The sequence below is a fragment of the Labrus bergylta genome, chromosome 16, assembly GCF_963930695.1.
Source record: "Labrus bergylta chromosome 16, fLabBer1.1, whole genome shotgun sequence".
NCBI lineage: Eukaryota > Metazoa > Chordata > Actinopteri > Labriformes > Labridae > Labrus > Labrus bergylta.
In genome coordinates, this window is record NC_089210.1 from 6,072,676 (window position 1) to 6,099,824 (window position 27,149).

Sequence of the window (27,149 nt, forward strand, 5' to 3'; positions counted from 1 at the left end):
TGTACTGCATAGACTAACTCCACTACCTTAAAATACCTGTAATGTCCGACCGGGTAAACTCTTGATAGTCAGTAGCGACAGCTCGTCATGCCTTGTTTCCCGTAATGCCTTGTGCGGGACCGATTGCTGAACCAGTTTATTTTGTTGTTCATAGTTTACACAACTAAATGCTTTTTATATTAGTGTATTGTTTATGTCAGAATTCTAGAGGCTGTCGGTTTATGCAAATAAATGTCACACTGTTTAAATCTGTACTTTTCACACTACAACTGAAGGGGACCAGTACGTTTCATACAGCTGTCCTTCTCAATTAGACATGACAACATGGTAGACACACACAAGAAAGATAACCGATTGTAAAATATTATGATATAATGTCCGAGAATAGTCGTGACAGGACTTACTTATCACCTAAATTGTTGAGTCATGGTAAATCATCATCATTGTGATATTTTTTATTTTTCTGCTTGGCTGAGGTTTTCTCACCGCCCACCTGCAGTACCCGCACGGACCACCAGGGTGTCGTGGCCCACATTTTGGGAAACACTGAACTATGGAATTAATGTTGATTTTCAATTGAAATTGTTTTAACTGAACAACAGAACTTCAATGTTAGTGATAAGCTAATTGATTACAATCATGCATGTGCAATAAAAAGTTGACCTGCATATTTGCACAATTACTCATGCCCATAAACCTGTAACATTACTGTGGCAGATAGTTGGTTTCACAAGTCCTATAATTAGTCAGATGACCTGGTTGCATTTACTGTAATTGACCAGAGCATATAATAATTAAGTGAAAGCGAGGGTTTAACTGATTGTGTGTCAGTATCTACTCAATATGACTTGCAAGATTTCATATTATAGCCATTTTCCATATGTAGGTGTTTTTTCTAATTCTTCTAGTTCTTTGAAGGCCACAGACTCACCACTTGATACTGGAAGCATGCAGTCAACACCTTGTTTATCAGAGGTGTAAAGAGTACTAATATATTCTACTCAAGTAAAAGTACTGTTACTTTGATAAAATTTTACTTAAGTACAAGTAAAAGTACCAGTTTAAAAATGTACTCAAAGTAAAAGTAAAAAGTAACTTGTTTAAAATGTACTTTAAGTAAAAGTTACTTTTTTTAACAACGCATCTCTCGCATGTCGTGAAAAAAGGACGAGGGGATTTTAATTTCAAAGTTTTTTTAAGTAAAGGCCAACCTTTACAAAGATTTATCTTTTCAGATAAACATTTAATTTTCTACCCCATTGACAAAAACAAAATATACATAATGATGAATAAATAATCAAGGATTATATGTATATTTGTTAGTACGAATTTTCATGAAATTCATTAATCTTGGTAACTTCGTGAAATGTATTATTCAAGTCTGTCTACCACGTGTTAACACTCCTACCTTTAGGTGTCTGAAGCTGTAACCTTATATGAGTGAAGCACCTAAGTAGTAGCAGATCTATAAATGGAGAGGAGCCAACTATATGTTATCAGCAACTGTTTGCTAGACAGAGAGTCTACAGTTGTTACGTATACAAATCAGTGTCATCTTTATTGTTTTATGGTGATGCACCCAAATAGAAAGGAATTTGTGGGTTGCACCTTTTTGACAGAATATAAGCAGCACTGTGAACACTGTTACTTTGTCAGCACTTTGTCAGTCAAGTGATTTGGAAGCGTGCTTGTTTGATGAAGTTGTCTGACCTCGGCCGATTAAATGGTGTTATAATCTCCAGTCTGTTTCACGATTTCTTCATTGGATTTATACAAACAGAAACAACCCCCACCTAACAATATTATATAGGCTGTTTTATGAAGGGAAATGTTTAAAAGCTTTATATGCGATTTTTTGATCCAGCAGATGTCGCCCTTGAGCACCAGCATGAAACCAAAACAACTTGTGGTGCATTGTTGTGTTAGCATGCTAATGCTAGCGATCTTTATTATGCTCGTATCTTCACACTGCATGTAAATTTACCTGAAATGAGCGTGATCTAGAAACACAGTTAAGCAGTGAGTACAGTATGTTATTCTTCTTTTCTCTAGTCCCTCAAATAAACAACTTTTATTGTCTGTCCGAGCGATGTTAACAAACTGAAGATTTGACTCTGAAAACATCACGGACAGTGGGACTCGGGTGTTACACCCATTGTCGACAGTCATGACTCACAGAGTTATTTTCAGAGAATATACTTGATTTCTATTTAAGTGTGAAAACCTACTTAAGTAAAAGTAAAAGTACAGAGTTTAAAGACGACTTAAAAAGTAGTAAGTACACCAAAAAACTACTCAATTACAGTAACGCGAGTAAATGTAATTCGTTACTTTGAACCTCTGTTGTTTACAGTGGCAGTCATTTTGAACAATTGTGCAACCAATTCAGCAATTAAAAAATGAAAGCAGCATATTTGCTATAAATATGAATAAAATATTGATACTTGGCCAGCCATGAGACGATATAATATCGGCACACAAAATATCACGATACTATGTTTTATCGATTTTTTTCCCCCACCTCCACTAATTACTTTCAGTTTTGATTAAAGTAGGGGGAGATGTTAATTCTATATATTACCCTTTGGTTGCTTCAGAAAACATTTTCCGCCATGGTTAAAGTCTGAAAAAATTATGTTCATGTTTTCATTGTCTCATGTTTTCTTCTTGTTAGTAGAAATTAACTGAAATGACCTATGACCTCCAGGAGGGGACACCCGTTTTTTTAAAGGTGTCTCCTTAATCAGAGCGTGTGAGTCTCAAAGATGAGCAAAAATATACTAAAGATCCCTTAAAGGTCTTATAGATTTGAAGACGTGAAAAGGCAGTTGAACAGACAATGAACAGACTTAAGTGCAGAGATGCAGGAATGTGACCAGGTGACACTTGATGGCAGATACTTTTTTATTAAATGTCAGTAAATGGTTATCTTTTTGGAATGAAACCAAGTGCTCCTCCCTTTTCTTAACAAACAGGAAAGTCTTGTCAACTTCAACTTATGTTCAAAGGAAAAGAATAAACAAAAAAACAAGGCCTTTTGCATTCTTGATGCTTAAAGTGAAAAAAAAAAACAGATTCTGACTTTGAGTAACTTTGAGTAAAGGTTAAATGTCATGAATGAACACATTGAGGTGAACTGCATTCTTTTAAAAAACAACTCGGGGACGGGGAAGATAAATGTATGTAAAGCGAGATTATGTAACAGTTTAACCTTGAAATAACAGTTTAATACCTATTAATGATGGTGATTTCACATTCTAAGGGCCGGTGTGCATTAGTCACACACCCACCCTGCAGCAACGGTTGTAAACATGAAACATAATGATAAGGACATTATCAATCTTAATGCTGAGGGTCTCATTTGCTTTTGTAGGTCGTAAAGAGGCATTGTGATTCATTTCAGTCTTCATAACCAGATCAAATCTACTCAGAGGAGATTCAACTTTTTCTGGCTGCAACTGATTAATCCTACCTTTTAATGTGAGTGAAGATTTACCTGTAGTTTTGGTTTTTTGGTGAGCTTATTCGTTAGCACAGCTGAATCATTAACCCTGCTGTATCTCATAAACATACAACGTACGGGAAGGCATATCATGCAATTTCAACGTGGTTCTTTGTCTTCTGACTTGGACTTTCCAGTTATAAGTCCCTTGGATTGTAATCAAATACAAGTTTAAAGCTGCCATGACTGTAAAACAAAACAAGTTTATTCAGTTTCATGTAGTTTGAGTTTCAAGTGAAAGTACAGCAGCATTCTCGGCTTTGTGTAGTTAAAGCTGCACCTTAAAATTAAATGCCATTATTTGTAAATCTTCATCCTACATAAGATACTCAACCACTTATTTTTCCTGGGAGCTCCTGAGCTCTCTTGTCTCATAGGTTTCCTCGGGATTGGTGGGTTCCTCTGATTGTTGGGGACGGCCGGCTGCTATGGACTGCCACCCCCCCTGTCTGTTTCGCCCCAATCCTTCTTCCTGCATCTCCCCCATCCCGTCTTTAAAGCCCTACACACTTTAGGCAGATGGCTGTTCATCATGAGTCTGGGTTTGCTCAAGATTTCTGCCTGTTAGAGGAAGAATGTACAACTTTTTGCACATAAATTCAGCAGAAATCAAGTATCTCCTCTGTAAATGTCTCTGAGTCATGACTGTCTACAATGAGTGAGAAGCACGAGTCCTGCCAGGTGTATTGTTGTTGGAGCTATGTTTACATCATGTATACATGGACGGGACGGCCTTGAGTTTAAAGCTGTTTTAGTCAAGGACTAGAGAAAAAAAGAATAACACACTCCCTGCTCATGTGGATGTTACGTAAGTGTCTTTAGAGCACAATCATTCCGTGTCTATTTATGTGCAATATGAAGCTATGAGTTAACCAAAGTGTGCTACCATTAGCCTGCTAACACGACAATGCAGGACACAGGTGATTGCAGCTCGAGCAAAGGACAATTTTGTCCACCTCTCGATGGTGCTTAATTATGGTGCGTTGTAATTGATAACTCCTTTGTGCGAACTTGAGGGGAGGGGGGTTGGAGGTGTGCTGCTGGAGGAGAGCGAAGGCTATAGAATAGCGGAGGTTTTGCCAAACAGCAGTTTGTTTTGGTTTCATGCTGGTGCTCAACGGTGACATCAACTGGATCAAAAAGTCGCACATTCTAAAGACAGTTTTTTCTTACCAAATGTTGCTCAGTGCTGTGCTCATGATGGATTAACGTTGGGTCTTTGTATAAAGCAATGAGTAAGGTCTTGAGATTACATTTGTTGTGAATTGATGCTATACAAATAAAGATTTACTGATAGATTGTTTGACTTGAAACACAGTAGAAAAAACTACTACATGATTGAAAACACACTTGGGAAGTCAATGAAGGTTCATGAGCCAAGAAAGGTTTGGAGCCACTGGAATAATAGTGAAGTCTTTTTCCACAATAACTGTAAATAAGTGCATATCTAAGAGAGGGAGGCTTGTGTTGTAAAGGTGATAAGTGGAGAATTGTTGGGTGTGTCATTGGACAGGTGACGGCACCTGTCAGTGGAGCAGAGAGAGGTGTGTTTGTGTTGGAGGCAGAGAGAGGGAGGGGAGAAGAAGCTTATTTATGCCAGAGCAGACTCAGATATTATGGACTTCCAGTTATGGCTCTCCACAAAGTGATCTGTGCGGCAACCCTGCTGACTTTCTTCAATCAAGGTAAGGACTCCCTTTCCTCCCCCCCTCCTCCTCAACGCACACACCTGAACCAATCATGTTTGAGATCCACTCACTGCTGCATGCCGGAGAAACTCTCAGAATGAAGTTGATTAGTAAAGAAGAGCAAAGTGTTGCACAACTGTAACTCTGTGCAAACTCTTATTTTAAAAACCAGCCTTTCACACAACATTAGTGATAAAATATACAAAGCCAAAATACTGACACACCGAATCAAAATATACACAAATCAGATATAATGAGAGAAACAACAAAGCAGTATTGAAAGTCTTGTTCTTGTTAAGAAAATCTTCTGAACTCTTCCAGATTATTGTGTTGTACGTTAGAGCGAATGTTTAAAAAAAGAACAACCGTGCAAAGTAAGCTTTATTCAAAGTAGTTGGACAGACATGGAAAAAAAAGTGAGAACCCTTTAATTCTGAAAATACTCTAACCTTAAAACCGTTCTAACTTAAATGTGCTCCTGACAGAACTGAGGCCTTCATTTGTCCTGTTTTACAACAAACAAACAAATGATTTCCCTACCTACAACTCTCCATTTGTGGTTTTTAATTATCAGCTGAGCAGCCTCTGAGTGGATGTCGTCCCGTCACTCACTCTGTGCATTAATTATATTCAGCCTTAACACCATAAATCACAGCATCTTCAAATATGTCCTCAACCTTTAGACCTTGAATTGCCCCCCGGGGACAAATAAAGTTTTTTTGAATTGAATTGAATTGAATTGAAACAACTGATGCGGCTTCATAAAAGCGTCGTGTTTATTTGGGTTTGATTCCAGATTTAATTCAATCACTGAGCAACCTTAAAGGAGCAGTTTTCATTATTTAACACTTTTATGAAAACGTGTATTTAATGATAGTAGCAGTAACCTGAACATAATGTTTCCTCTCTGATTGTTCTCTGTATTTAATATTTGAAGATATTAATGTGACTTGCAATGTAATTCTGGAAAAACGCTTAAAATGTGATTATTTAGTGTGTTAATGAATATTTGTGGAGTGAGATGAAATATTTAAATGACCATTAAGAACGTGTAGACGGATTCATAGACATTTTTAAACCCTTCCATTGAGTCAGATTGAGCTCAGAGTGAGGGGAGAGTTTCTTGTCTGAGTTTCCATGTTGGACAGTCTTGGTGGTATTCTGAACTGAATACACAAACTTTACTCAAAGAGAAAATGGATCTCTGGACACTGTTTGGAGCTAAAAAGCTACCAGGAGAGTTACGGATTCACTGATTTGGGCCTGCCACCATAACTTCTCACGTAGAATTTTATCTTAAAACAGTGTTACAGGGACCACATTTTCCTCTTTGGACAGTTTGTGTACAGAGTTAAGAACATTTACCACAGCATCTGTAAATTTATCCAATTTCCACATTTCTCTACCAAAGCTCCATAGTGCACCTTTAAGGTCAATGATAAAATATTGCTGCAGCTTTCTTACTTTTTTAACTCCTTTAGCTTCATTCAAGGAGATTTGAAAGTCTTTAATTGATTCTAAAGAATATGATGTTATAATGAGACCAACCTGGTGCTACGACCTGTGGACCATTGATTTTAAAATGTTTCAATTATGTTACCTAATCTGAGCTTTAAGTGATTCTCTTTGGATTTTTACATATCATAAAATGAAATGAATACTTGTGGTATTAACCAGGCTTTCTTTACGAGATTAGAGCCACTTTTAAAAATGCGTCGGCACAGATTTCAGTCTCCACTCCTCAGAGGATCGGTGCTTGGTGGATTGGCAAGTAAAGGTGGAGCCACACCTCATCGTGAAGCCGATTGTGAAGCGTTAGCTGAGGAATAGATGGAACTTGAACATTTTAGTCATCGAGTAGCAGCAGGACCGTCATCCACATCACAGAATGTGGACGGCAGTCGCTCAGTCTGTAGGGACTTGGGTTGGGAACCGGAGGGTCGCCGGTTCAAGTCTCAGCGCGGACCAAATATGGAAGTTGGTCTGGTAGCTGGAGAGGTGCCAGATTGCTTCCTCAGCACTGCCGAGGTGCCCTTGAGCAAGGCATCAAACCCCCTCCCCACCACCAGCTCCGTCACCCTGACATCTCTCCATTAGTGCATGTCCATAGGATCCTGTTTGTGCATGTGTGTGTATTTCAGCCTATGTGTGTGTTGCATGACTTACAGAGTGTAAAAACAGAATTTCCCCTCACGGGATCAATAAAAGTAAAAGTAAATCTTAGAAAAACCCTCGAGTCCACATAACAACTCCTACAGGACGACGTTAATCTGACCAGAAATCAATCTTTAAGTCTTTAAGATTTAACCCCAGAGAAACCGTAGGGCAAGATACACACAGAAGGTATATATTCGCTTTCCTTTTTCATATAATGTAGGAACAGCAGAGTGACCAGAGGCTCTAAGGGTCGACATGTTAGAGGAGGGGTTCAAGATTCATTTGATTACTCTGTATAAAAAAATGTAAACAACTGGATTTTAAAAGGAAAAAATAACATTTACCAAAATACAAGAGGCAAAAACTAGATCCTGTAAACAACCTCAACAATGAACTTAAACTGAAAGAGTGCAAAAATCCTGCTAGACCTGACTGTAAAACCTGTCAGATGAGATGTGCACACACTAAGGCACTGCTGCCACACAACAGTGAGATCCATTAAAACAACAGGAGTGTGAAAAATTCTAGAAAATAAAAAAAAACACGCAGACAATGACGCCACTGCTCACTCACGCACAAATAACAGCATTTAAATTGTTTGTCAATATAGGAAGTTCTGTCATTGTTGTTATTTTTCTGCTCCTTTGCGTAAGATTTTGAAACGTCAGGGTTTAATGACATGTGTCAATGTTCTGAGACCCTTTTTGTTCAGTCGCCTGCATGCTGAATGATTTCACCTGTATGTGTTAATTGTTCAACTTTACGCAACCAAACTCAGGTTGAGGACAGAGGGTCACACATCTAAATAAGAATGCAATGCCACTTAAACAAATGTGACATTTCAAATCCCCATTTACTTAATACTTCTATACTCCTAGTACCATGTACTGTATGTCACACAGTTACGTTTTTTTAAAGACAGTTAATAATGACATATGTGGGTCTATGTGGAAACTGGACAAAGGAGAAAGGCCTGCACACTTACTCAATGCCACAAAAATGTTGAAGTCATCAAACCGTTTCAACGAGAGGTCAAAACTCTCAGCAGAAGTCGATCTCTCTATAAAATGTTTTGATAACGACTGAATAAAATGCATCAGCAGAAATGCCAAAAATAAGACGAGGGAACACCTCCTCAAGCTTGGCAAAGTTAAACCTTTCATGATCATGATGATTTCTGAGTGAATGAAAGAGTCGGAGAAGTCTTGGAGAGAGCTGGAAAAAAATATTTCCCCCTGTGTGTCAGCTGGGGGAGGAGGGGGGTTCAAAGTGTGCCCCCTCTTTAAAACCCCTTCCATGTATGTTTAGCCGTATATGAGTTCAGGAGATTTCTGAATTGTTGAATGAAGATGTTTGGTCTTCTTTTTTTCAGAGTGTCTCGGACAGCTTGATGGTGAGTCCTGGTTATTTTTCTTTCACTCATTTATGGCAGTATAAATGTTGTTTTTGCTTTTTTTATTATTATGGTTACCGTAAAAACAGCGTGTCATTAAAAGCAACAGAATGCTTAGACTGGTTGTGAAATAAAAAAACATTTTTACCTTAATTATGTTTGATCAGCCACACCTTGAAATATCCCGGCACACTCCGGATCTTAATCCTAAACCCAGAGATGCAATGCTTCAGGGAGGGGAGAGGATTACTTACCTTGTGCGCTTGTTTTCTATCCATTTTTAGTGTGTGGGAAACCGCCACTCAACAACAGGATTGTTGGAGGACAGGTGGCTCCTCAAGGCAGCTGGCCATGGCAGGTCAGTCTGCACCGATCTGGGTTTCACTTCTGTGGAGGGTCCCTCATTAACAACCAGTGGGTGATGTCTGCTGCTCACTGCTTCCAACGGTAAGAGTCAGAAATAGTCAAATGTGGAGTCCCTCATGAAGCCTTAAACTCTTTTTCAATGGAAGAATAACTTTTCAATCAGTAAAGATTTGTTTCAAGCACCCAATATTTGATTTCAAGGTGTCATCTGACAAAAATGGTATCACAGAGCCAAGAGCTACCTTTAGCTCTATGTTAGAGTGACCATATTTTCAAACCTCAATTCGACACACTTTAATTTGACCACAAACCCCAAAGTATCGATCCACCAATCAGTGACCTGCACTGGTCACTCAAGGTGCACAAATGCTTCCTCCTGAGCAGTTTGTTTAAGTTGGTTGTCACTGTGGTGTTAAACTCACTATAGTTGTTCTCAACAGTTCCCCTTTCAGCCTGTGCCCACTGTTTGCTCGTTTTAATATAGCTTTGTATGTCGACATTTCCACCGTGGGCGACTAAAAATGGACGCCTGCAGTGTGTGCAAAACGCAGCATATTCATATTCATTCCAATATTCTACATGGACCAAACACTATGAGTGAGCGTTTAGCAACATTTGGCAACAGGGGCAAGAAAAAAAAGCAGAAACCTTTAGCAGAACCAAACTCATGGCGAACAGCCATCTGCCTTTTGGGAAACAAACACGACTTGACAGTTTTCTTGTCCAGACTGTTGATTATGCCTGATCACTGCTTTCTTCTCTTGTGGTCACTTTAGCACTGCTGCCAGCAGTCTGCTGGTGTATCTGGGCCGACAGAGTCAGGAGGGAACCAACTCCAACGAAGTGTCCAGGTCGGTAATGGAAATCATTGTCCACCCTGACTACAACGCTGCTACTAGTGACAACGACATCGCACTCCTGAAACTGTCCTCAACTGTGACTTTCACCAACTTCATCCTGCCCGTGTGCCTGGCGGCCCCGGGCAGCACCTTCTTCAGCGGCATCGACGCCTGGGTTACCGGCTGGGGCACCATTGGAAGTGGAGGTGCGTCTGAAATCAACCTGATTACTTTTTCTTTTTTTCCAGAAAAGTTATAGTAATAATGATAACTTTATTTATAATGCATCCTTCAAACACAGAATTACAAAGTGCCTCACATGTACACTACATAATACAAGAGATAACAAAACATAGAGAAAGAAAGTTATACTTAGATATTAAGATAATCACAATAAATATAAGAGAAGGCCCTATGATAATTCTGCCAGAGGATCTCAAACAGTAAAGTGGTGCCCAATCATGTAAGGCTTTAAAAACTAGCAATACTTCTAACAATCAATTCTAAAACTAACTGGTAACCAGCAGAGGTCAGAAGAAGTTGGAGTTATGTGCTCAGTTCATTTGGACCAGTTGAAAACGGAGCACTACCATTGGTCAAAACTTGTACAAGCTAGGTTTAAAATCAAAAATGTTCATTTACGAGGAAATATTCAAAAGTTCCAATTTGTGGAAAACAGTTTTGAGGCAACATCTTTGAACATACATTGTTTTTCTACAGTGCCCCTTCCTTCCCCTCAAAACCTTATGGAGGTGGAGGTGCCAATAGTGGGCAACAGAAGATGTAACTGTAACTATGGAGTGGGTAGTATCACAGACAACATGATCTGCGCCGGGTTAGAGGCTGGAGGAAGGGACTCCTGTCAGGTGAGCATTTTGAACATCGTTATTTGGGACAGATTCTGACAACCTGTGACTACCAAGATGAAGCTCTCTTGAACGCTCCTTTTTTTTTCTCAAAGGGGGATTCAGGAGGTCCGCTGGTGAGCAAGCAGAACGGCGTCTGGATCTTAGAGGGGGTTGTAAGTTTTGGAGCTGGATGTGCTCTGCCTAATTTTCCAGGAGTATACACCCGAGTGTCCCAGTACCAGTTGTGGATCAACAGTCACATCACCAGCAACCAGCCGGGCTACATCGTCTTCACATCCACTGGGACTAACAGTGACCTGAGTGTCACCTGTCCTGGCCTGCCACCAGCACCAACCACTATCCCTCCCGTAGCCCGTGAGTGCCTGACATGTCCAGAATTAGTACCTGCTGATTTTTTTAGCCTTAATTTGACATAGTCAGTATGAGCTGTTGATACACCACCAACTTGTTTGAGATCATGTCGCTGAACGTTCACACTGAGGGAGAAATTCAAACCAAGGACTCCATGTATTTCATGGCTGCACCATTCTAAAAGGATAATCTTTACTTATGGATCTTTTTTTGCTTTCTCTCCAGCTGTGGTCTGTGGTCAAGCTTCGTTGAATTCTCGTATAATGGGAGGTAGCTCAGTCACACAGGCTGGTGTGTGGCCGTGGATGGCGAGCCTGCAGAAGAATGGAAGCCATGTGTGTGGTGGGACTTTGGTTGCCTTGGATTCTGTGTTGAGCAACGCCAACTGCTTCTCAAGGTGAGACACCTGAAGTGATGTCAGTATTCTGTTTTAAGTTTGAGCCAATGAAAAGGGACTTTCATTATTATTGAAACGGTGCTCCATCTTTAGCTATTTTGGGGTCTACATTACTAGTAGGTTCGAAAAGTTTCTATAGTCGATTCAGAAAATTCAGAACGGGTTGATGGTGTTCATGTCACATGACCAGTAACTAACTGCCGTAATCACTGAGCATGTGAAAGCAGCGTCATACTCTTTACTGCTCCAGCACACGTTTTCCACTCTTTCATTGATAGTGTGGATATGTCCAATAATAATGATTGTGTAGTGTCAGACTCTGCTTGGCCCGCCCTCTTGGATGTCTTGTGAGCAATATGACCGCGGTGTCCTTTTTTATGTCACGACCTTCCTCCTTAGACTCGCCCCACCCCAACCCACCCTCGATCCGGCATTAAGAATAACAACTTCTAAGAATATCCAGAAGGTCATATGTGAAACAATTAGCATTGGATTGAAAAGACAAATGCACTGTCTTTGAGAAGAGTCTAAAAAGGTGAATCAAAGTGTTCTCTTTACCTCCAACAGTTCCCCCACGCCATCTGAATGGACCGTCGTTTTGGGTCGTTTGAAACAGAATGGATCCAACCCTTTTGAGGTGACACTGAATGTGACAAATATCACCCTGAGCAACCTCAGTGGGTCAAATGTAGCAGTGCTGCAACTGTCAACCAAACCCACCCTGTCAGTCTATATCCAGCCCATCTGTCTGGACAACGGACAGACCTTCTCAGAGGGCTCAACCTGCTGGGCTGCCGGCTGGAGCTCTGGCCGTGGTGGGGGTGAGTCCTTGAAGCATAGTAACACTTCTATCACTTCACCTCTTTAGATAAAATGTTTACACATGGACATTCTTACAGAGTTTGTATGCCCATTTGAGGTAGTTTACTGGAAGTGACCTGTAATAATAATCCTTTTATTTTCCCCCATTGTCAGAGGAACAAGTTCTGCAGGAATTACAGACCTCAATCGTGAATTGTGGAAACACGTCATCAAGTGACACGATTTGTACAGCATCACTCACACTGGAGCAGGTGAGAAACTAAAGTAGTAGATTGTCAAACGTGGCCTTTTGTAGCTGATCTGAAACTTTACAACATAACATGATATAAGTCTGTTTTTTAATCAAATGAATATGATATGATACGGTACGATGTGATGAGATACAGTACACTACAGTGCAGCATGATACAATACTGTTCTGTACGATACAATACTGTATGGTACGGTATGATATGGTACTGTCCAGTAGGTAAGGTTATACAACACATTATGATACTTAACCTGACATACCATACCATACATTATGCTACCATATAATAGGATAGAATAGGATACGATACATTTTGTGGCAGTGTTTTTCCTGGGCTTGAATGCCTCACACATTTAACTTAATGCTTTGTGGCAAATACTCCCTTGTTCTGTAAACTTAGGGTTTTTTTTTGTCCTTTATGTTTAGGGGGATTCTGGCGGTCCTCTCATGTGTAAGCTGGATGGGTCCTGGTTCCAGGCGTCCGTGTTATCATTTGAAAATACCTCAAGCACCCGAGGTCGAGTAGCGAAAGCAGATCTAACGGTCTTTACCAAACTGAGCACCTTTCAGGCATTCTTGACATCGGCGATAGGAACGTTCTTATCTCCAGCTTCCAACAGCACCACAGCTTCCAACAGCACTACAGCTTCCCCCAGCATGACAACTGCCAGCGGTGTGGATTGCCCCGCTCACTCGTCCCTCTTCGTCCTTTTGCATATCCTTGTCTTATCAGTGTATCTCCAACTCTTTGCATAGAAACCTCCCACTCGTAAAAGGGATTTACATGATGTGACTCGCACAGATGAATGTAAGCAAACTTGAATTTGAGAGACATTTGTTCGCATAAAACTGCATGACGTTTTTTTTGTATGTACTATGTACTGTGATTGGTACAAAGCTAATGTTTGGTTTAATGTTGGCCAAAGGTAATTGGCAGGGGCAAACTGAGGAAGTTAAAACTATATTATTATTTCATTATCTAGAAAAATCTGTGTTTCTGTGTTGAGGGAGATTTAAAGTCATCTTTGAATTACTATAGTTTTAAATATGAATTTACTCTTGACTGTATATCAGAAGTTAGCATGTTTTGAAGCCGGGGGTCTTAGAACGCCATTTTGGTGGTTTTTGGAGAGTGACAATTGGAAAAACAGTTTGAGTCTGAGAGGACTGAGTGGTTAGCAAATGCTAAGCTATCAGGTTAGCTTGGATGGCTTAAAGATGTAAATCACAGAAGATATAAGTGACTAAAATATATTCTGGGTTCATGGGAAATTAGAACAAAATGTATTTGACAATGACATGAACAGCAGACTCTTCAGGGGTTCTTCGTGCAGTAAGAACATTACTGCACTGGTTGTCATGGTGATTACTTAATCATAATTTAGCAATGCCCTAAAAATACCCTGTTCCAAGTTCTTTTTAATCCAAACAGCACCATTATTTAAATGAACATCATGATATGTTGAAGAAGACCTGAAACTCTGATAATGAAACCAGGAGCTCATCAGGAAAATGTTTACTATAGCCGTACATTTATGAAGAATTTTTTTTCTCACATATATTTTGTTTACAAATGGGCTTGGAGTCACTCCCTGCTGGACTTCTGCAAAGGCGTAATTCTGCTTTAAGACTTAAGTTCACTTCTTATATATAGAAGATGGAAAGCACTTCAGGAAAGCACTTCTACTACTTATAGTACTACTTTATTTCTCTATAGCCTGCGAGAAAACGTGATTCATCCTGGTCACTGTTCTCACTGGCTTGACTTTCTTTTGTTTCTAGAGAGGAGATTATCGGTGCTGGCTTCTCTGAGTCTTGAGCATCAGGGGTAAAATGAAGAACTCTTAAAGCTGCACTGAACAAATGTTTTCATATATAGTTAGGCACTCCAGGGATCATAAGAAGATAACATGTGACATTTTTTACTGACTGAAAATGACTTTGTCCATACACAGAACGGAATTATTGTTAAATAGGAAGTGTCTTTCGACAAATTAGTGAAAAAGGTTATTTTGAAGGAACACATCATCTACCTCATTGTGTCAGAGAGCTGCTGTACTAAAATGTTTATTTCTATCAGAAATGAATCAGCACTTGAGCTGCACTTTACTTTTTTGAAATCTAAACTTCAGCTACTGATTTTCCATGAAAAACAATTGTAATGTGGATGTGACAGTACTGTACAAATGAATTTAATAAACTGCTTGTATATTACGTGAAGATTCATTTTAGTCGCTTTTTGACGTTTTTACATTTAAATTCGTAAATTGATTTAAATTACAGCTGCAGGTGGTGCAGTGGTTGGCGCTGTTGCCTCACAGGGATGAGGTTCCTGGTTTGAATACCCATTGGACAGGAGCCTCTCTGTGTGGAGTTTGTATGTTCTTCAGGTGCATGCGTGGGTTCAGGGTGTACCCCGACTCTCGCCCCAAAAAACTGGGATAGTGTTGTTTCTCAGTCATTGATGATGTGCAAATGATGAAGGAATCTCTGCAGACACTGACTTGCTTGTAAAATAATTAGTTTATTTACAGAGAAGAACAGCATCTCCAGGCTTGCCATGATTCGGCCTGGGAGAGACGTGAAGCCAATAACAATCTCTCTCAATCTCACAAGGACAGTGATATTTATGCAGAAATTACCCACACCCACATGCAAACATCTGCTTCTCATTCTGGGGGCAGAACAGCACTCCATATATGGCAATTCTCTGAAGACAGGGTCCCAATGCACACATTCAACTGTGGGGGTTACTGTCTTAGATTTATGTATTTCATTAACTCAAGGGGCAACACAGGTCTCAGTTACAAACACTTTCCAGATGTAATCTATACACCCTGAGAGGAGCTAACCTTCCTCCCAGATATTTCAGACACCTCATATTTCCCCCCTTCGAGACAACAGTCTTGAAAAAGAGAAAAATTATACAATTATGATGTTAATTGGCCTCATAAGAATCACATAATAACACACACAGAATGCTTATGATATACCCTTCTGTCCATGCTTAACCTTCGAAATATAGTAAATTTGTGGAGTGTGAGAACGAAAAACCAATCAGGCATCTTTCTTTCTTATTGTATCCATCGAACAATCTAGACAGGAAGACTCTCTCAAGGTCCCTCTGCCCCAGGCAACCACATATAGTGCTCCAAACCAATTGAAAAGAAAAGGGTTCTGAAAACGTTATAGGATGATATATAATCGGAATGGTAGAGCCGAATCCAATTTTGCCTGCTAAACTGTCTATCGGTTTGATGTGTTGCTATGTGCTTAAAACATGTTTCATTGTTCCCTCGATTGCTCTTTCATTTTCGATTCAGTGCACAGATGCAAACCTTAAGTGTAACTCAACCAAAATGTTTAAATCACGGTGCTTGATTGTGTTGCTGTTATTGTTTTCTGGCGATGTTCAGTCTAACCCTGGTCCTGATTTTAATTGTATTCAAACTGCTGCTAATTTTAGCTTAACATCTGGTTTGGGTATTATTCATTTAAATGTCCGTAGTCTTCTATCTAAAATAGACTTTGCTAGAGTTTGGGCACAGACAACTAATGCTGATATAATTGTAATTTCTGAGTGTTGACTGAAAAAATCTATTAATGATAGTGTTGGTTCTATTAATGGTCTATTAAAGTCGTGCTGATCGTGTTAAACGTGGTGGTGGAATAATTGTGTATTCTAAATGTAAATTCCACACTAAAGTATTGGTCAAGAAGTCAATACCTAATCAGTTTGAAATTCTAGCTTTACAGGTTGAGTTGTCCAAGGGCTGTTATATTACTGTTGTTGGTTGCTACAGACCTCCTTCTGCAGCTAAGGAAACCTTGTCCTCCTTATCTAATATTCTTTCTAAATCATCTGACAACGAGATAGCCCTCTGTGCTGATCTAAACTAAAATTTCAAACTAAATTGAGCATTGTGTAGTACTTATTCCTTGCAGTAGGAGGCGCTATGGTTAAGGCAAGGCACGGCAAGCTTATTCATATAGCACAGTTCAACAACAAGGCAATTCAAAGTGCTTCACACAACACATCAAAAGAATCATGTCAGAGGAAAGAAAAGAAAGATTAAAATACAACATTAAAAAAAAACATTGGAATTATTGAATCTGAACATATGTTCAAGTAAAAATAATTCAATTGAAATTAATTGAAATAAGTAAAGTAAAAATATAAAAAGAGTTAAAAGTTACAGTGCAGAGTTAAAATTCAAAATCTTATTCAAGCTGTTTAATGAAAGGCAGCTGTAAACAGGTGTCTTCAACCTCAATTTAAAAGAGCTGAGAGTTTCAGCAGACCTGCAGTTTTCTTTCTGGGAGTTTGATCCAGATATAAGGAGCAGAGAAACTGAACGCTGCTTCTCCGTGTTTGGTTCTGACTATGGGGACAGAGAGCAGACCTGTCCCAGATGACCTGAGCAGTCTGGATGGTTCGTAATTAATCAGGAGGTCACTAATATATTTTGGCCCTAAACCTTTAAGCGCTTTATAAACCAGCAACAGGATTTTAAAGTCTATTCTCTGACAGACTGGGAGCCAGTGTAAAGACCTCAGAACTGGACTGATGTGATCCATTTTCTTGGTTTTGGTGAGGACTCTAGCAGCAGCGTTCTGGATCAGCTGCAGTTGTCTGACTGATGTTTTAGGCAGACCTGTAAAGACACTGTTGCAGTAAGACGACTGAAGATAAAAGCATGGACAAGTTTTTCCAGGTCCTGCTGGGACATAAGTCCTCTAAAAAATTAAATCATGGATGTGTTCAGGGCAGGCTCTTTGTCATGCATGAATTTTTTGGTGATGATTGAACACTGCATAGTAGAGTTATAAGCATTTACTGTTTTTGGCGTGATGCAAAAAACGACATCAAACTTTGACATCACGCCACAGCCACGCCTTATTTCGAAACCTCGTGATTTGAGCACAACTTTTATTCTTCAACTTGTCTACTTTCATGTGACACCAAACTTGAATCGATCAGATAAACACTCTCGGGCAGATGCTTTCAAACAGGTACCCTGTAAACGGTGAAAATACATACTTTTTAGACATTCAAAAAATCATAGCGGACTTCCTTTTGAAATTAGACAATGACTTCCACTGACTATTTTGTAGGTCTCGGCCTGCTCTAACATGTAAAAAAGATTCATGTATGTAGGCAAAAAAACCTATTCATAAAAATCAAAAGGGGGCATCGTCGAGCTAATTTGCAAACTTGGTTCATGAAAACGGCAAAATATCAAATTTTTCGCCGGACCCGATGACCGTGCAAATTTTGCTGAGTTTTTGGGCACGTTCAGGCCCTCAAAAGTGGCCATAAAGTGGCGGAATAAAAATAAAAATAAAAATAATAATCATTTGAATTCCAAGAGGGTCCTACGCACTTGTCAGTGCTTCGGGCTCTAATAATAATCACTAGGGTTTCAAGAGGGTCCTCGCACGATTCGTGCTTGGGCCCTAATAATCATTGGGGTTTCAAGAGGGTCCTCGCACGATTCGTGCTCAGGCCCTACTAATCACTAGGGTTTCAAGAGGGTCCTCGCACGGTTCGTGCACGGGCCCTAATTAGAGTTCAAGCCATAAAATCAATCAATTCCTATTCTAGAAGGAAGACTGGTCAATTTACTTCATAAATTTTTTTGTTTTAATTTTATATCTTTAGGTGATGAGAAAGGGAACAGACGATTTAATATATTTTAAAACTCAGTTAACCAAAACTTAGCAAGAGCAATTCAGCTGATCAGCTGTTTACACAGCTCAGCTGATCGGCGTACAGTGACGCAAGACAGTGTCACAGCTGACAGGCTGGATTTAAAGGAGGGCTCTGAATAGACAGGACTCCGGACCATCAGACAGACGGCCTGGAGGCAGGGCGCATAGCCCGGAAAGTTCAGGTGGACGGCAAGGAGGAAGACGAGGGCACGGGAGTCGCCAGGGCCTCAGACGAGGGGGCGGGAATAAGTAAGACCTCTGACGAGGGCGCAGGAGTCAGCAGGCTCTCTGACGAGGGTGCAGGAGTCAGCAGGGCCTCTGACGAGGAAACAGGAGTCAGCAGGGCCTCTGACGAGGAAACAAGAGTCAACAGGACCTCTAACAAGGGTGCAGGACTCAGCAGGGCCTCTGCCTCTGACAGGAGTGGGCAGGACCTCCAACGAAGAAACTGGAGTTGGCAGGGCCTCTCACGGAGACACGAGAGTGGGCAGGACCTCCGACCAGGAAACAGGAGTGGGCAGAACCTCCCACAGAGACACAGGAGAATGAACACAAGACAAGAAACACTGAGGACAACTACAAAACTAAATCATGAAACACCCTAAGACAACCCTAAGACACACAGAACTCAAGAATGAAACAAAACACACTAGAACATAAAGAAACACTAAACACTGAAATACAAAACTAAATTAGACCAAATCATGACATAGTCTTTTGATACGTCGATTTCCAATTCAGATTAACCGGATGGCCATCCCGATGAAACAATGAATCCAAACTAAGGAATTGGCGTTCAAAATTGATGAGCCAAGACTTTAGAGAAGGAAGTTCAAAAGACTTGCTTGAGCCAGAAAGAATTGATGTTTCCAAAAATTGTGAGTTAAAAATAAAAGTTCGGCAGAGACTCATCTCTACGGCACAAACTTAAAAGAAGTGATTCAGACCGAAGTCCGAAGAGAAGCAAGCAAGAGCTGAAGCTCTAAACTTTAACAAACCAAAAAAACTACTAAAAACTGGAGATCTGATCTCAGTGTGAACTCTTATCAGCTGGATGAGAGGAGGGAGTCTGCAGGAGAAGAGGGGGGCCGCCCACGGGTTTCTCCCATTCTGACCGGAGGACAATTGTTTAAACTAAACCGAGTTTACTCAATAAGATTAAGAATAAGAATCTAAACATATATACTTCACCATACATTCATTTCGATATTATTTCTATCAGGTCCTCGTTGATGTAGGTTCACGTCATATATTTAGACAAACATTTCTATCAGATTCATGTTGAGATGAAAATCACACCATCTGGGAACATCCTCAATTAATCCCAGCCTGTAGGTGAACAAAACCATGTTATACAGTCAACATTCTAATCAAGACATATTAATAAAGTAGGAAAAGAAATTGGTGTCTTTAAATAACATCTTCTATAGCTAATATCAAAGAGTATGCTTTATAACACATCTAAATGTATAATTATGAAGGTTACGTATTCATGGATATTGTAACACTAGATGGCAATAGCGCTCCACGTCAAATTCCTATTGAAACTAACATAACTCTTATTCCTATTCTGAAAATCAGATTTTGAGTTTAAAAAGATGATTATAATGCATTCAATGTGACAATTACAAATATCTAGATGAAGAAAGACATAAATGTGGGGCGCTGGTGGCGCAGTGGTTAGGGCGCGCGCCCCATGTATGGAGGCTGTCGTCTCAAGCGGGCGGCCCGGGCTCGCTTCCCACCTGTGGCCTCCTTCCCGCATGTCATTCCCCACTCTTTCTCCCTGATTTCCGACTCTATCCACTGTCCTGTCTATCCATTAAAAAGGCACAAAAAGCCCCAAAATAAAGAAGAAAGACGTAAATGTTCATTTTATGCAGAATTGAACGCTGTGATTTAATTCAGCTGTCCTTCAACAGATGGTCAATTTTACTGGTTTCAGTCATAGTTCATGTCTTTGGGGTCAATTCGTAGATAGCAGAGTGTTCTGTTTCCGCTTGGTTGTTTACTCAAGGCGTTGTAAAACTTTATAATATCCTGTCCTCCAGAGCCTGTCTGAGAGGGAGACTTAAATCATTGATCAGTTCCTTTGTTTCTTGGTAAAAAGTAACCCAGATGTTAATCCACAGTCCTGAGTCCTGCAGGTTGTAAAACGTGGCTGCTAATATCGGCTACACATTGTTCAGATTTTTTTTTATATCTATATGAAAGGGAAAGTGTTTTGTAAATTATAACCTTTAATAGTTGAATACACAGGGGTGTATCCACACTTTTTGGACTGGGGTGACCCAATTGGGGCACTGACTTATGCAGGAGTGGCCTGAAGTGTGATGTGCGCACAAACACACACAAATAAATCTAAATCATTAACCCTTTCTTACCTCACCAATAATATCTAGCCTGCTTTATACCATGGGACAATTGCAATATTAGCTTAACTTTTTAAACACACAAGATGTATGTTCAAAGTCACATTTTAAGGTACTTAAAGAGTTGTGTGCAACTGCGTGTGAATTACTTTCTCATTAACCTGTCTTATGAAATAGATGGCCAAAGTTCTTATTTAGAATGTAAAGTACAAACAAAAGCAAATGTGCTACTTTGATATTTAAAAAAGAAAAATCCCCCCAAAAATGACCTAAAAGTTTTTTTTAACATAAGTCCCGCCTCTGACAGGGCAAAGAACCAATCACAATTTCAGACTTTTCGGTTGGCACCCAGGCTGTCCGATCACATTGCTAGGGGGGCCCGTGCCAGCCCTCTGGACACGCTTGATAAACCTCTCATTTCAGTTCTAAAATTGCAATTTTTGTTGCAAAACTTATGCTTTCCATTGCTCCACTAGTCTGTTCCTACATCAATATCCTAACTATATAATGAATAGTGCACCAGAGGATGCATCCTTGTGACTTTGGTAACCCTACATTTTTTCTCTTCAAGCAACAGAAGAACCAGGTACAAATGTGTTTGTTTGCTTCTTTAAATTTCTGAACAACAACTCAATGGATTGTCAAGAAACTGGAGACATTCATTTCCTCCTCAAAAAATGACAATACAACTTTTGGGATGTTAAGAGAGCAGGGGAGGATGCTCAACCCACAGGACAGACCATTGTTATGACCACCCATGACGGACAATCGACGACAGAACAGCTACACAATTTATCCAGGGTCTGCAGATGTGGGAAGATTTGCAAAAACGAGAGGGGTCTGAAGATACATCAGTCAAGGATGAAGTGCTTGCAACCTACCAGTAATGTGCAATGCGCAGGGCAACCTGGTGAGACGGAGGAGAGGCTGAGGCAGGAGTCAAACCACAGTCCCCAGAATCTCCAGGCACGTAACGAGGAGGGGGTCAGGAACAGCATCGCTGATGTATCAGAGGAGACAAGGCACCAGGGGGAGAGCGAAGAAACTCTTGGCACAAGACGGCCTGTGCAGAGAATGAGTGGAAGGAGAAAGATGAAGGAAAGGGTGGACTTCATCAAGAACCCATTCAAATGTATGTCAAAACTTCTGGGCAACAAAACATCAGGAGAGTTAAAATCAACAAAGGAGGAGATAGAGGAGCACCTTCGTTGAGTCCACAGTGACCCCAGAAGGGAGGATAGCTTAGAGGAGATGGGAAAACTCATCCAACCAGCGTAACCAACTATCCGCTTTGGTTTGGAGGAACCAAGTTGGCAGGAAGTCAGTAACTTTCTCAGGAAGGCCAGAGGAAAATTAGCCCCAGGGCCAAATGGCATTCCGTACAAGGTGTACAAATATTGCGAAAGACTCAGGAGACGGCTCTGGAAGTTACTAAGGGTGGCATGGAAGAAGAACTTCCTTGCTGATGTTTGGTTGGTTGCCGAGGGATGCTTCATCCCGAAGGAGGAAAATTCTTTTGGGATTTTGGCAAAGACGCTGACCAATTTTGTGTTGGACAACGGGTATATGGACACTTAAGTTCAGAAAGGTGGAGTTCCGGGGGTACCTGGCTGTCTTGAGCACACCAGTGTAATCTCCAAGATTATAGAAGATGCGAAGAGGAACCACAGTGACCTGACAGTACTGTGGCTTGACCTTACTAATGCCTATGGCGCAATACCTCACAAGTTAGTGGAAGCAACACTGAAAACTTACCATGTGATTCCAAAAGCTCTTGCAGGGCTACTTCAACAAATTCAAGATGCTTTTTACCTGCAGGAACTTCACTACTGACTGGCAAAGACTGGAGGTGGGCATTGTCACTGGGTGCACAATCTCAGTGATTCTGTTTTCCGCAGCAATGAACCTTCTTGTCAAGTCAGCAGAGAAGTTACATCGGGGGGCAGTGCTGGCAAGTGGCATCAAACAGGTGCCCATCAGGGCATTTATGGACAACCTCACCATCACAGCAAAATCAGTACCTGAAGGGAGGTGGATTTTGGAGGACTTGGTTGAGCTCACCAATTGGGCAAGGATGGAGTTCAAACCTGCACAATCCCGAAGCCTAGTACTAAGGACTAGTACCAAGGCAACAAAAACCCGCCAGGCCATGATGCTGCAATACAGCAAAGATGCAAGAGTTTGCCAGGCAGACATTGAGGTCAGAACAGGTCGCAAGTGGTCAGCCAGCAGAGCGCTGAGGGAGGCAGAGGATCTCCTTCACCATGCTGACATTGTTGGGGCAGTAGTCCAGGTCAGGCTAGGCCTGGGTTGCTCCACTTGGGCAAACTGGAAAAAGGCTAATCCAAAGGAACACCATGGCATGGTTCAAAGGGAGGTACGCAGGGCAGAGGAGGAAGGCAGACATGTCAAGGCAGTAGCCATGAACAAACAGGGTAGCTGGAGAGCGGGAGAGTGTACAAGAAAGGGCACTGACCTGGAAGGAAATCTGGAGCATGGAAGAAGACCGAATCAAGTTTCTGTTGTGTTCCGTGTATGATGTCCTGCCAACTCCATCAAACCTCCACACATGGGGATTAGCCGAAAGGCCCAGCTGCAAGCTCTGTGGAAGGCCAGCTAACCTGGAGCATGTCCTCTCCTCGTGTGGGTCAAGTCTGGCGGATGGGAAATTCAGGTGGCGACACGACCAGATCCTGACACAACTGACTGCTGGTGTGGAACAGGCCAGAAAGAGGCCAAAACAACCTACTGGTGGTCCTCGTTTCATCCACTTTCTCAGGTCAGGGGAAAGTGCAACAACAACAGCAGAGTTGAGGACTAAAGGAGTCCTGGGCACGGAAAGTGACTGGGAGATGCAGACTGACCTTAAGCAGCAGCTCAAATTTCCAGAGGAGATAACCCTTACCAGGTTTGCTCTGCCAGCGCTCATTCCGCTTTATCCAAATCCACCGGGATGTTGCCTCTGTCTGCTTGGTGATGTTGGCTATCAGCCGCTTCCTAGCCAGGCCTTCAATTCCAAGCAGTCCCAGAGCTCTCCTGAGCGACTGCCCTGCAAAGCCCCTGCAGCCGACCTCCACTGGCAGGTTCCATGCCTTCCACCCATTACGGTGGCTGTCGAGGATGAGAGTCTGATATTTCTTGAGCTTGCACTCATGTGCTTCCTCAATCCTCTCTTCCCAGGGTGCTGTAAGTTCCATTAGGATCACTTGCTTGGTACCTTTAGACCAGAGGACAATGTCGGGTCTGAGGTTGGGGAGGGAAAACATCTGAGTTGAATGGCGGACTGCGGGGGTAGTACCAGGACGCTGGTTCTACCGTCGAGCACCCCGAGATGTCATGGGCTTAAATCGACGAAATGTCGAGGAAGGGGGGTGTCCATTTGAAAACCTGCATAAGCCACTCAACTCTTGTCCAGTTTGGAGGGGGGTACCTTGAGGGAGGGAAAAGGAGAGAGTGATTCCACTGGCTCACAGATGGTGCTGGGGAGAGTACCTGTAAAGGTGAGCCGGTTTGCGATAACCCCGATCGTATTTTGCATAGACATTTTATCTAGCGCCATCATCAGGTCCATTTTTTCTTTTTCAAAAACATGACATTAGAAGAACTGCAGTAAATTGGCAAACCTCTCATCTGGAAAACTGTATGATAGATGATATTGATTAGTTGGATGCCAATCGTGAATGCTTGAAAGGCAGCATACAACATGATACCGAGCTAACACCCAAGAGTTGTTGATCCATTACCGTTCTGATACCAAGAGATTTCTCAATCTCTGTTTGATCAGAGGACCAGGATGTTGTAATCAACGACATTAAATGAAGCTTGGCTCGGTTTTTTTTGGCGCGATAATTTGGTTTATGAAGAAATGCCAGCAGACATTAAGACATCCCCATCCCCTTCAGCTTTAATCAGCAGAATGGTAAAGCTTGCTAACATGCTAATCCCAGAGGCTAACCAAGGTAAACAACAGACCTGTCAATCATCAAAATGTAGACGGGCCATTTGTGTAAAAAATCACCTCAAAACAGTGCTCTACAATATTTCTGTCCTTATCAAAAACTGAAACAAATAAACATTCATAATTAGATGTATGTGTATTTAGGTTGGCATGGTAACACAGATAAAACTAATGCACTAAAGTACTGCAATAGATTAGATACGTTTCTTTGATGCTGGTGTTCTTTGGTTTTGGTCGATGTGTGAAGGTGCAGTTTGTTTTGTTTGTTCTATGAAGAACCATGTGTGTTTTGGAAATGTCAGTGGTCTGAGACTTGTTGATCCAGTTTACCTTTTAATGCTTCGATGTCATATGATGTGTTCCTGGAAAAAACGCACCTCAGCCGAAAGTAACCCAACAAGTATGTTTAGTAAAGTAAGGTATGTGTATCTACTTCCATTACACAATTCAAACAAATGTATTATTTATCAACTTCTACTCACAGGGCTGAAGGGACTCGTCATGCCTTGTTTCCCGTAATGCCTTGTGTGAGACCGATTGCCAAACCAGTTTATTTTGTTGTTCATAGTTTACACAACTAAATGCTTTTTATATTAGTGTATTGTTTATGTCAGAATTTTAGAGACTGTCGGTTTTACGCAAATAAATGTCACATTGTTTAAATCTGTACTTTTCACACTACAACTGAAGGGGACCAGTACTTTTCATAAAGCTGTCCCTCTCAATTAGGGTAAATCATTAGTCATGACAACATGGTAGACACACACAAGAAAGATAACAAAACCGATAGTAAAATATTATGATATAATGTCCGAGAAAAGTTGTGACATGACTTACTAATCATCTAAATCAGTGGTTCTCGAACTTTTTAGACTGCGTACCACCTCTGAAAATATTTGGCTCTCCAAGTACCACCATTATGGTAGACGTTAAAATACACTGTAGGCCTATTTCAACACACATTTCATGCAAGAGGCAAATTAATTCATAAAAAGAATATTATTTATTATTGACTGCTGGCAGCCACACTGTAGGCCTACTAAGGGCTAGCGCTAGAACTTGCACACACAAAAGTGCAGAACAATAAAAATGACAACTTTATACCAACAACCTGTTTGGAAATATTTAGTCTCCAGTGTTTCCCACACAAACACGATACCTGGGCCCAAGTATATTTCCGACCTGTTCTTATTTATTTTTTTATTTTCCGCTTTATTATAAGTCTCTGCGTTCAACATAGCAAAACTGCCTTTTTTTTTTAAATCCCTCTTGACTCCTACGGAGTGTTAAGACATCAAAAGAGAGCAGAATCACGTCAGCTTCAGAGCTACAGAGAGAGAGATGGGGGGGGGGGGAGCGATAAGGTCTGCTGTCCGTACATGTATCAAAGCTGAAGCTTCTCCTGGCTCCGTTTTAAAAATGTTAATGTACAGCTGCTTGCTGCCGATTGTGTGCTGAACTCCAGTAAATAACAGAATATCTGTTAATGTAGGCCTACATTAACAGAATATCTGCTGCATTTACAGAATATCTGCTGCTTGCTGTTGTTTCAGTACTGAGCTATAACGGAATATCAAGTGGAACTTTTCAAAACGCGAGGCGTACTCCTGCTGTTGTTTATGTCTGTGCGCGAGCATAAATTGAGCAGATTAAAGTTGTTTGCTACAAAAGCTATATTAATTTAGAGGGGAAAACAGATTTGATATAAATACAACCCAATAGATACAAGCTATATAAGAGTACGACAAAATATTTTTTGCTGAACGGGTTTGTTTTTTATATTGAGGAGATTTCTTTGCGTACCACCACAGGGAGCCCACGTACCACCGGTGGTACGTGTACCATAGTTTGAGAACCACTGACTTAAATTGTTGAGTCATGGTAAATCATTATCATTGGGATTTTTTTTTTCTGCTTGGTTGAGGTCTTCTTGCTGCCCACCTGCAGTACCCACACGGCCCAACAGGGGGTCGCGGCCCACATTTTGGGAAACACTGAACTATGGAATCAAGGTTGATTTTAAGTTTAAATTGTTTTAACTGAACAACAGAACTTCAATGTTGGTGATAAGCTCTGATAAGTACTCGTGCCCATAAACCTGTAACATTACTGTGGCAGATAGTTGGTTTCACGAGTCCTATAATTAATCAGATGACCTGGTTGCATTTACTGTAATCGACCGTAGCATATAATAATTAAGTGAAGGCGAGGGTTTAACTGTTAGTGTGTCAGTATCTACTCAGTATGACTCGCAAGATTTCATACTATAGCCATTTACATATGTAGGTGTTTTTTCTAATTCGTTCTTTGAAGGCCACAGGCTCACCAGTTGATAGAAGCATGCAGTCAACACCTTGTTTACAGTTGCAGTCATTTTGAGCAATTGTGCAACCAATTCAGCAATTAAAAAATGAAAACAGTATATTTGCTATAAATACAAATAAAATATCGAAACTTGGCCAGCCATGAGACG

The 27,149-nt window shown here is 40.8% G+C and overlaps 1 protein-coding gene across 1 annotated transcript; it reads left to right on the forward strand.

Moving 5' to 3' along the window:
* Nucleotides 1-5,052: 5,052 nt before the first annotated feature.
* On the forward strand, nucleotides 5,053-14,848 carry LOC109993876 (polyserase-2). Its single transcript, XM_020646991.3, has 10 exons — nucleotides 5,053-5,187; nucleotides 8,720-8,740; nucleotides 9,025-9,187; nucleotides 9,883-10,151; nucleotides 10,666-10,811; nucleotides 10,907-11,168; nucleotides 11,391-11,562; nucleotides 12,130-12,383; nucleotides 12,538-12,635; nucleotides 13,061-14,848. The coding sequence occupies exons 1-10, from the start codon at nucleotides 5,133-5,135 to the stop codon at nucleotides 13,388-13,390; spliced, it is 1,770 nt and encodes a 589-aa protein (XP_020502647.2). The 5' UTR covers nucleotides 5,053-5,132; the 3' UTR covers nucleotides 13,391-14,848.
* The last annotated feature ends 12,301 nt before the right edge of the window (nucleotides 14,849-27,149 follow it).